Raw genomic sequence first — 12,175 nt, forward strand, 5'->3', positions numbered from 1 at the left:
ATCATGTACAAGCTAAAATGCATTTTTTTTTTCCTTGCATGTCCCCCTCGGATTTACAGCAACTTTACTAACAAGTGCACTTACAGTGCAAAGTGGATTTTCCTTTAGTAAATAACCCCCAATGTGTTATTTAACTTCCTGGTATATACAGTACTAAAATTGAATAAGCGGTAAACAGTCTGTCATTTTATTATATTCTCTCATAACCAATGATAAAGGCAATAAGGCTATTGGATATGGCCATGAGCAGCATGCACTAGCAATCAATGAGTTATTCTCATCATTCAGGTAGCACAATTGATTAGTTAGCACTCTTCCTTGAAGTTGGGTGGGGAGAGGGAGTCCTCATACCGCTGTCCACCAAGGACATTAGCACCATAATGTTTGCATGTCCTTCTTGAATTGGCATAGCTTTGTTTCTACAACTAAAATGCTAGGTTATAGGTCTTCTGACCGTATTGCTTGGATAAATGGGGTATAGACATTAGATCAAGCAAGTTTTGGACCAGGAACTGATATGAAGGATTTAATATAAAAACGCTGCACAAAGCACGAGTACTGCAAAAATGACTAAAGTAAAGAAAACGTGAACAACAAATTATACAACTTGCAACTTTTCTACAGTGTATGAGAAAACTCACCAGTGATTGTGGTGCTATCAATCCAGTGTAAGCCATTAAAAGGAAAAAGCCATATCCATAGCAGAACATTTTTCGAGGTGTTTGGCGTACGTCATCAGCTGTTGATGTTACGATGCATGCACACCCTGCTAAGCCTGGAATATGGACAGAACTTGCAGAGGCTCATGTGGACACTGTACTATCTGAACTGGCCACGGCGATCTTGATGTGTTCAGGCAACAAACATAAACCTCCTCTCTTCCTTTTGAAAAAGTGCTGGGGGAGAACAGGAATCACTCAGGATTTCCTCTTTCATATCAGTTCAAAACACATGGAAGGAAACCCAAATCTTTCTAATGAAAATGGCACTTCATGTAAATCTGAAAAATGATGAGAAAGCAGATGGGAAAATGACTCTGTGCTTTTAAAAGCTTGTGGGTGATAACAGTTGACATGGACGCTAGTGACCCCAGTGTTTTTTCTCCCGATTAGTTCTAAGCAATAACATGCTGCCAAATTCTAACACAAGCCTTGTACCAACTAAAACCCTATTAGCATGCTGACCACACACAAACATACAGACAAAGTGCTTAAACAGGCATGAACTGAGTGGCTGCTGCTATTCAGCAAAATACTACATTCCCAGTTTACAGTTCTAATTAGATGTCTAGTAATAGATACAAATATATTTAAAAGAAGACTTTTGCTAAATTTTTATTTTTTTTTAAAGGCAATTCTTCAAACATTTTTTAAAATCTAGATTGAGTATTGCCCTGTACACATATCAGGAAAGTCCAACCGTGTGTATGCTCCATAGAACATTTGATGTCGGAATTTCCGCCAACAATGTTTGAGAGCAGGTTCTCAAATTTTCCGACTACGAGTTTTGTTGTCAGAAATTCAGAGTGTGTGTACACATTCAATTAAATTTTTCTCGGCTTACGTGTTGTACGTCACCGCGTTCTTGACGTTTGGAATTTCCGACAACATTTGTGCGACCGTGTGTATACAAGACAAGTTTGAGCCACCATCCATCAGACAAAATTCCACGGTTTTGTTGTCGGAAAATCCTATCATGTGTACAGGGCATATGGAGTAGTTAAAGCAGAGGTTCGCCCAATTTTTTTTTTTACAAATACTGCAGCTGCTAACTTTTAAACTGTCCAGGGCGCCCGTGATGTCAGCAGCCGAAGCTTCCCCTGTCCTTTGGATGCTGCCGCCGCCATCTTCGGTGAGGGGATCAGGAAAGTGGTTCCCTACTGTGCATGCGCAAGTCGCGCTGCCCAATCCGAACGGTCTCTACTGTCACTGGGACCCATGTGTCTCCCAGCAGACAGCGGGTGGAAGGGGGAGTGGTGTAGACTCCCGCAGGTGTCTATGCCCAGAAGTGGGTGCAAATACCTGTATTATACAGGTATCTGCACCCCCCTCCCCCCTGAAAGGCGCCCAATGTGACACCGGAGGGGGGGAGGGTTCCAAAAAGCAGAAGTTCCATTTTTGTGTGGACCTCCGCGTTAAGGAAAGCGGTCTCTACTCCCACTGTGGTATTATTGTATTCTGACAACAGGGAGCCTTCCCCGCCATCAAAACACATTGATCAGCATTGCTGGCTATAGCCAGTGGCATTGATCATTCGAGGAAAAATCGGACAGGCTGGTTGTAACCAGCTAGCCCATATACAGATCGAAATTTGCCCAGTCTCTGCTGAACTGGCAGAATTTCAATTCACGAATGGCTACCCTTAAAGTGGTTGTAAAGGCTCAAGGTTTTTTACCTTCATGTATAAAGGTAAAAAACCTTCTGTGTGCAGCAGCCCCCCTATACTTACCAGAGCCCGATCTTTCTCCAGCACTGTGCACGGGAGCCTCGGCTCTCTCTCCTCTTTGGCTAAGACAGCAGCGAGCGCCATTGACGTCCTCTACTGTCAATCACAGCCAGTGAGCCAATGAGGAGAGAGTGGAGGAGGTGCAGAGCCATACTCCATGTATGAATGGATGCACAGAGCATCGACAAGTTGTTTGCTATGGGGGCACTCGACAGGAGGGAGGGGCCAGGAGCTCTGGTGGGGGGACCCAAAAAGACAAAAATCAGGGCTGTTTTATGCAAAACCTTAGCACAGAGCAGGTAAGTACAACATGTTTATTATTTTAAGAAGAAAAAAAAAACTGCCTTTAACCACTTTAGCTCCGGAAAAGGATTTACCCCTTAATGACCAGGCCATTTTTTGTGATACGGCACTGCGTCAATTTAACTGACAATTGCGCAGTCGTGCAATGCTGTACCCAAAGAAAATTTACGTCCTTTTTTTCTCACAAATAGAGCTTTCTTTTCGTGGTATTTGATCACCTCTGTGGTTTTTATTTTTTTGCGCCATAAACAAAGAGCGAGGATTTTGAAAAAAATACTTTTATTTACTTTTTGCTATAATACATATCCAAAAAAATATATATAAAAACTAAAATGTATCAGTTTAGGCCGATATATTCATTCGATACATATTTTTGGTAAAAAATAAATTAAAAAAATCGCAATAAGAGTATACCAATTGGTTTGCACAAAAGTCATAGCGTCTACAAAATAGGGGAAAGATTTAGGGACTTTTATTTTTATTGTTTTTACTGGTAATGGCGGCGATCTGCGATTTTTAGCGGGACTGCGACATTGCAGCGGACAAATCTGACCCCAAGTGACACTTTTTGGGACCAGTGACATTATTTCAATGATCAGTGCTAAAAAAATGCACTGATCAATGTATAAATGACACTGGCAGGGGAGGGGTTAACACTAGGGAGCGATCAAGGGGTTAACCGTGTTCCCTGGGTGTGTTCCAACTGTGTGGGGGATGGGCTTACTAGGACAACACAGAGAATCCTGTTCCTGATCACTAGGAACAGCAGATCTCAATGTTGTCAGAACGGCGATCCACCTTGTTTACATAGGCAGATCCCCATCCTGACTCTGTGCACCGCAATCGCGGGTGGCTGGTGGACATAGAGTCCGCCTGACCTACGGACGCGCTCCAGTGGCAAGCGTGCGCACACTATCTCATGCACAGACCAACGTATTTTTGCGCAGCCGAGCCGCCTTGCCGCAGTATATATGCAGAAGGCAGTCGGCAAGTGGTTAATATCACTTTAAGCTGGTCAGCTGGATCAGTTATTTAGATCAGCCAGCAGGCTGATGTCTAGTAGTTGAATGGAGGCCCTACACATTGGTCTTAAAGAGGAACTGCAGTCTGCTCACATAATTTGTGATAAAAACATATTTGCCATTCTGAAGCTTCCCTCCAACCACTTTGCATATTATTTTATATATACTGGGATTCTGTACTTGCCAAATATGCTGCAGAAATCTCCCTTCACTGAGTCTGGCTGCAACCATTTTAACTGTGGGCTGAAGTTGCTGCCTGTTCACTTCCTGGATTTACACAGACACAGAGTCACAGCTCCAGCTCTGCAGCTCTCATTTGCCCTCTTATGACTCACCCTCTCTACCTGGCAAACTTTAATGAGAGTGAGAGAGAGCTGTGCATGATGTCATAAGTCTAGACTTATTACCAGACAAGAAACAGGAAGTGGGCTGTATAAGGTATTTATTGGCAAAAAAAAATGTTTTACTATGCAAAGTTAAAACCTCAAGGGCAGATGATTTAATAGTTGGAAAGTTGAATAAAAATGACTGAAGGTCAGCTTTAAATCTGTTTTTTTTTTCCTTTATGGACACTCACCTTTAGTGGCGAGTGTCCACCACTGTCCGTAGTTACAATTTATCTGGTCAGGAGACCCTCTTCGGTCATGCCCCTTCGACAGAGGACGGCTGAATGGCCTGCTTCTGTCAGACCAACTTCAGTACACACAGGCAGAATTTTGGCAGGTTACTATTGAACTGGCTGATGCCAACCAACATTTGGCCTTCTGTGTACCGGGCGTAACCCTCTCCTTCCCCCACAGACTTTTTTCTGTATTTATTCTGCTTTTCTGCAACGAGGTGGGGATTGGGGCACTTTAAAAGCGGACTTTGCATTTTACCAGGCTTTCTTAAAAAAATAAAATTATATATATATATATATATATATATATATATATATATATACATACACACACACACACATATATATATATATATATACACACACACACACACACACACACACACACATTTTATATATATATATATATATACACACACACATACATACACACACACACACACACACACACACACAGTATCTGACAAAAGTGAGTACACCCCTCACATTTTTGTAAATATTTGATTATATATTTTCAGGTGACAACACTGCAGAAATTACACTTTGCTACAATGTAAATTAGTGAGTGTACAGCTTGTATAACAGTGTAAATGTGTTGTCCCCTCAAAATAACTCAACTCACAGCCATTAATGTCTAAGCCTCTGGCAACAAAAGTTTGTACACCCCAAGTGAAAATGTCCAACTTGGGCCCAAAGTGTCAATATTTTGTGTGGCGACTATTATTTTCCAGTACTGCCTTAACCCTCTTGGGCATGGCGTTCACCAGAGCTTCACAGGTTGCCACTGATGTCCTCTTTCACTCCTCCATGAGGACATTACGGAGCTGGTGGATGTTAAAGACCTTGCATTCCCCCACCTTCCGTTTGAGGACGCCCCACAGATGCTCAATAGGGTTTAGGTCTGGAGACATACTTGGCTAGTTCATCACCTTTACCCTCAGCTTCTTTAGCAAGGCAGTGGTGGTCTTGGAGGTTTGTTTGGGGTCGTAATCATGTTGGAATACTGCCCTGCGGCCCAGTCCCCAAAGGGAGGGGATCTTGCTCTGCTTCAGTATCAATGAACTGTAGCTCCCCAGCACTGGCAGCACTCATGCAGCCCCAGACCATAACATTTCCACCACCATGCTTGACTGTAGGCAAGACACACTTGTCTTTGTACTCCTCACCTGGTTGCCACCACACACACTTCACACTATCTGAGCCAAATAAGTGTATTTTGGTCCCATCATACCACAGGACATGGTTCCAGTAATCCATGTCCTTAGTCTGCTTGTCTTCAGCAAACTGTTTGCGGGCTTTCTTGTGCATCATCTTTTAGAAGCGGCTGCCTTCTGGGACAACAGCCATGCAGACCAATTTGATGCAGTGTGCGGCGTATGGTCTGAGAACTGACAGGCTGACCCACCTACCCCTTCAACCTCTGCAGCAATGCTGGCAGCACTCATACGTCTATTTCCCAAAGACAACTTCTGGATATGATGCTGAGAACGTGCACTCAACTTCTTTGGTCAACCATGGCAAGGCCTGTTCTGAGTGGAACCTGTCCTGTTAAACTGCTGTATTGTCTTGGCCACCATGCTGCAGCTCAGTTTCAGGGTCTTGGCAAACTTCTTATAGCCTAGACCGGTGATGGTGAACCTTGGCACCCCAGATGTTTTGGAACTACATTTCCCTTGATGCTCATGTACTCTGCATTGTAGTCAAGCATTATGGGAAATGTAGTTCCAAAACATGTGGGGTGCCAAGGTTCGCCATCACAAGCCTAGACCATCTTTATGTAGAGCAACAATTCTTTTTTTTCAGATCCTCCGAGGGTTCTTTGCCATGAAGTGATGAGTATGAGACAGTGAGAGCGATAATACCAAATTTAATACACCTGCTCCCCATTCACACCCGATATCTTGTAACAATAACAAGTCACATGACACCGGGGAGGAAAAACTGCTAATTGGGAAAAATTTGGACATTTTCCCTTAGGGGTGTACTCACTTTTGTTGCCAGCGGTTTAGACATTAACCACTTAACAACCGGCCCATAGCCGATTGATGGCTACAGGGCAGTTGCATCCTCAGCATATTCATCCATCCATCCTCAGCAATACTCATCCTTCCATGCTCAGCCACCCCATCCACCCCCATCCATAATTAGCCATACCCATCCATACTCCGTTGTACCCAGCCATCCCATCTATACCCGGCCATACTCATTCATGCTCAGCCATCCCCATCCACGGCTTATCCATCCCCATTCATGCTCATCCATGCCACATCAGTTATCATCCATGCCACATCCATGCCACTACAGTGCCTCACAAAAGTGTAATAGGTGGTCAAATTATAATTTGAAACTTATGTCCCTAGAACACCTGATGGTGCTCCCTGCATGCTGGTCCTCTGCATGTGTGGCCATGCAGTGGAAAAGTCTCACACATGTGGTATCGCCGTACTCAGGAGTAGGAGAATCAATTTTGGGGTGTAATTTTTGGTATGTACATGCTATGTGTTAGAAATATTGTGTAAATGGACAAAAAACAAACAAAAAAAACAAGTTTTCATTTTCTTTACACATTTTCCAAAAACTTGTAGAAAAAAAATGACATGTTCAAAAGACTTGATATGCCTCACAGATTATACATTGGTTTGTTTTCTTTACAAAATGGGGCCATTTTTGGGGGTTTCCATTGTCCTGGTGCTCCAAGGCCTTCAAAAGTGTAAGAGGTAGTCAAGAAATGTGTGTAATTTATGCTCCAAGGACGCCTGATGGCGCTCCCTGCATGTTGGGTCCCTGTATGTGGCCACATTTGTGTAAAAGTCTCACACATGTGGTATCACCATACTCAGGAGGAGTAGTAGAATGTGCTTTGGGGTGTAATTTGTTCTATGCATATCACAATTTTGTGAAAAAAAATCTTGATATTGCAAAGAATTGTAGGAAAATATTACAACTTCAAAAATCTCACCATGCATCTTACAAAATACATTGGAATGTCTACTTTCCAAAAAGGGGCCATTTGGGGGGTATTTGTACTTTCCTGGCTTGTTAGGGTCTCAAGAAATGAGATAGGCCATCAGTACTTTCACAAAGACCAAATAATATACACAGATTTGGGTTATTTTTACCAAAGATATGTAGCAGTATAAATTTTGGCCGAAATATATGAAGAAAAATTACTAATTTGCTAAATTTTAGAACAGAAACGTAGAAAAATGCATTTTCTTTCTTTACAGAATTTTCGGTCTTTTTTCTTCCATAGCGCAAAAAAAAAAAAAATCCAGCGGTTAATAAATACTACCAAAAGAAAGCTCTATTAGTGTGAAAAAGGACAAAAATTTCATATAGGTATAGTGTTGCATGAGTAATTGTCATTCAAAATGTGAGCGCACTGAAAGCTGAAAATTGGTCTGGTTAGGAAGGGGGTTTAAAGAGGGATTCCACCAAAAAAATAAAATATTAAAAGCCAGCAGCTATAAATACTACAGCTGCTGACTTTTAATAAATGGACACTCACCTGTCCCGGGTTCCAGCGATGCCGGCAGCCGAGGCCGATCGATCGCTTGGCTCTCGGCTGCTGTCGCCACCATTCTAGGTGAGGGAATCAGGAAGTGAAGCGAATCGGCTTCACTTCCCGGTTCCCTACTGCGCATGCGCGAGCCGCGCAATAGGAAATCTCCGCGCTGTCACTGGGACCCGTGTGTGTCCCAGCAGACAGCGCGGCAGGGCAGGAAATGGCGTAGACTCCCACGGGAGTCTATGCCCGGAAGTGGGTGAAAATACCTGTCTTTGACAGGTATCTCCACCCCCCTCCCCCCTGAAAGGTGTCAATTGTGACACCGGAGGGGGGGGAGGGATCCGATCAGCGGAGGTTCCACTTTAGGGTGGAATCCCGCTTTAAGTGCCCAGTGGTAAAGTGGTTAATGGCTGTGTGTTGAGTTATTTTGAGGGGACAACAAATTTACACTGTTATATAAGCTTTACACTAATTTACATTGTAGCAAAGTGTCATTTCTTCAGTGTTGTCACATGAAAAGATATAATAAAATATTTACAAATATGTGAGGGGTGTACTCACTTTTGTGAGATAGTGTGTATATATTTTAGGGCTGGGAAAATAAAGATTAATTCCTCGATTAATCGTTAATTTTTTTGATCGATCAAAATTCTTTTGATCGGTACTCACCTCTCCGCCGGCTTCTGGGTCTTCAGGGAGTTCCGTCTGAGATCCAGTGAGGTCACGGACATCAATGTCACCGGACTCCTCTCCCCTTCCCCAAGTGCTTCCATCTGCTAACAAAGGGAAGGGGGAGGAGTCCGGTGACGTTGATGTCTGTGACGTCACCGGACAGTCTGGACAGTGATGGTAAATATGGATATGGTTAACTGGGATCATTCAGTGAGCTAAGTGTAGGCAAATTTGATAACCTCTGTTTTTAACATTGTTGTAAAAAAAACAAAAAAACAAAAACAAAAACAAAATGTAAACACTCTGGTATGTCTGGCTAAAGTGATGTCCACTTGCCTACTATAAAGTGACTGACAGTCAATATACTAGATACGTTTTATAATTAAAGTTAAACTAACTTTCTACGTTTTTCTTAAAGTTTAATAAAAAAATTACTTACGTCAGTGTTACAGTTTGAATTTAAAATGTATTTGTGTGAACTGTGAAGTTAACTCATGGATTGTGAAAACTAGTGTCGGGTGATTGTATATAGTGTATACCCCATTTACCACTGACTAATGATAAAAGTAGTTGGATCTGTATGTGCGTTATAATTAATCGAAATTAGTCTATTAAAAAAAAAATTTGGTTCATTCATCGAAAACGAAAATTTTAAATCAGTAACAGCCTATGGTGAGGCCTATTGCGAGCATCATTTTACCATTAATTGTATAGTATCAGCAGAAGACACAATTTCTAGAAGGAATGTGTCACCAGGAGCACCATTCATTTCAGCACCAGAGAAAAAAAATAAAAAAGGGTAAAATTATACAGTAGACTCTGAAAGTTTATTTTCAAATGGATTCTCAAAATGGAAACAGCTATTTCACATTACCACAACCATTCTCGTTTTGTTCATACAATGTTTTGTGTTTATAACATGTGAAAATTAAAAAAACTTTTAAGAAATGAAAAAACCATTTAAACAAATGTTTTTGTTTGTTCTCATTGTGAATAGATGATCTTAAAATGTATCTAAACACAAAAAACTAAAAAATTATATATTGCAGCTTACCAGTCCTTCGATGTTATCGCTGCATTTGTTTTCTTTTATATTTATCTGGCGTTTCTGGCAGTAAAGCGTTTCCAGTGCAAGGATGACACTGCTCACTTACCTTTCTGTATCAGGACAACAGAAACAAGTTAGACCTTTGGAACCCTGCCCCTTTCCAGTTCTCTAATTAATAATATAGAGGGGCATGCTTCTATAGTCCTCAAGGATAGTCTACAAAAATGCAATTGATAACAGTCAGCACAAGCGAAGACCACAGGAAGTTATCGAGATTTCTGCCAAGATCAACAGATATTTGTTTTAAATAATAAACAGATACAATAAACTGCTTTCACTTGTATATTTAACAGACCAAATGGGACAATAAGATAAATGTTTTGCTAGTATTTATATACACTTTAAATCTGTAATAGAAAAAATAACGCGAGTCGGAGCAGCAACCTTGTGTGTTTTCATAAATATACATAGAAAGAGAAAAAGCTAATAATTCCCTCACAAAAATCTAAATTTGTGGTTTTTTTTTTTTTTTTAATAAAGTGTAATTTTTTTTTTTATACACGAAGACAAGTACATTTTCTATTTTCCATATATATTCTGTGTCTTTATACCAGTTGTATGGAGATTGCCTTACTGTGTGCAGTTATTGTGAACAAGCTGGAGAACAGCTACCCTTTTCTTGGAAACAATGATTATATGCCCCATCTCATCTTTACTGTATTGTGAGTGCATGTCAAGAAAACCACATTCATTACATGCTCAAAAACTGTGCTTGTACAAAGAACAGTCCAGAGAGCTGTGCACAGAATCAGGGTAGTGTGCACATTTTAGTGTGAGCATGCACAAACAAATTTGGTGCTTGGTGGCCTATTTACAGGACTACAAGACTTAACCTCTTCAATACCGGGCACTTATACACCTTCCTGCCCAGACGAATTTTGAGCTTTCAGCTGTCGCAATTTGAATGACAATTGTGCGGTAATGCTACACCATACCCAAGCTAAATTTTTATCATTTTGTTCCCACAAATAGAGCTTTCTTTTGGTGGTATTTGATTACGTCTGGGATTTTTATTTTCTGCTAAACAAATAAAAAAAGGCTGAATATTTTGAAAAACTATTTTTTTTGTTTTAGTTACAAAACTTTGTAAATAAGTAAATTTTCTCCTTCACTGATGGGCACTGACGGGGCCGCAGTGACTGGCACTGATAAGGCGGCACTGATGGGCACCAATGATGTGGCATCAATGAAGTGGCACGATAGGCAGCACTGATAGATGGCACTGATATGCGACACAGATAGGTGGCACAAATAGACACCGATAGGTGGCACGGATTGTCATGAATAGGTGGCATGGATGGGCACCGATAGGCAGCATAGATGGGCACTGATAGGCGGCACGGATGGGCATTGTGGTGTACAGTATTGTATAGGGATGGATCCCAATCCGTGCCAAACAATGCATGGCAATCAGTGATGCCCATTGTGGGCACAGATTGGCATCCATTGTGGGCACTGACTGGCATCCCTAGTAGTCTAGGGGGGCATCCCTGGTGGTCCAGTGAGGGCATCCTCGATCAGCACAGACCCCCCCGTCAGAGGAGCAGCCGGCACAGTCTGGCAGACGCGAGTGAGGAAAAGCCGATCACTGGCTCTTCCTATTTACACTGTGATCAGCTGTGATTGGACACGACTCAGAGACTCTTTACTGAGATCGTAGTTGCGGTGTGTCAGACTGACACACCACGACAACGATCGCCGTAATGCGCACCCCTGGGAGCGCGCAGCGGCTTAATATCCTGATCACGTCATTTGACGTCCAGGATATTAAAACCACTTTGCCACCATCATTTTGCTATATGGCAGGGGACAAGTGGTTAAAGTGGTTGTAAAGGCAGAAGGTTTTTTTATCCTAATTTTTTTATATGCATCAAGATAAAAATAAATCTTCTGTGTGTAGCAGGCCCCCTCCATACTTACCTGAGCCCCATCTCTATCCGCCGATGTGCACGAGTGCCTCGGCCAGCTGGGACTCTCCCTCCTGATTGGCTGAGACACAGCAGTGGCACCATTGGCTAACTGACTTTGACAGCAGCATGAGCCAATCAGGAGAGAGAAGGGGCGGGGCCAAACCATGGCTCCATGTCTGAATGGACACATGGAGCTGCAACTCGGCTCTGGTGCCCCCATAGCAAGCTGCTTGCTGTGGGGGCACTCAATGGGAGGGAGGGTCCAGGAGCACCGAAAAGGGTCCTGAGAAAGGGAGGATCCAGGCTGTTCAGTGCAAAAACATTTCACAGGGCAGGTAAGTATAACATGTTTAAAAAAAAAAAAAAAAAAGACTTTGGTATCACTAAGATTATTCCTGAGTGGTCGTCAGCTCCTGTGTTATACCCGTTTTGTCTTCTGACTACACCAGACATTGATCCCCGATACCAGACCTTTGGCTTGTTTCTTGACTCTGCATCTTGCTTATTTTGGATCTTCTGCTTGTGTAATTCTGACCTCAGTCGGGCTCTTTTTTTCACTCTGGTCTAGTGAATCTGCATCTCCGCTGC

General features: G+C 42.2%; 1 protein-coding gene across 1 annotated transcript in view; it reads right to left on the reverse strand.

Moving 5' to 3' along the window:
* The window catches only part of STAB1 (stabilin 1), a 394,908-nt gene extending 393,944 nt beyond the window's left edge, over positions 1 to 964 (reverse strand). The window contains exon 1 of the mRNA XM_077452219.1: positions 642 to 964. Coding sequence (XP_077308345.1) covers positions 642 to 710 — 69 coding nt within the window. The 5' untranslated portion in view covers positions 711 to 964. The remainder of the gene's footprint in view (positions 1 to 641) is intronic.
* Positions 965 to 12,175: the final 11,211 nt, after the last annotated feature.

This window comes from Lithobates pipiens, unplaced genomic scaffold (assembly GCF_037356315.1).
Source record: "Lithobates pipiens isolate NorthernLeopardFrog02 unplaced genomic scaffold, aLitPip1_a1.2 Scaffold_23, whole genome shotgun sequence".
NCBI lineage: Eukaryota > Metazoa > Chordata > Amphibia > Anura > Ranidae > Lithobates > Lithobates pipiens.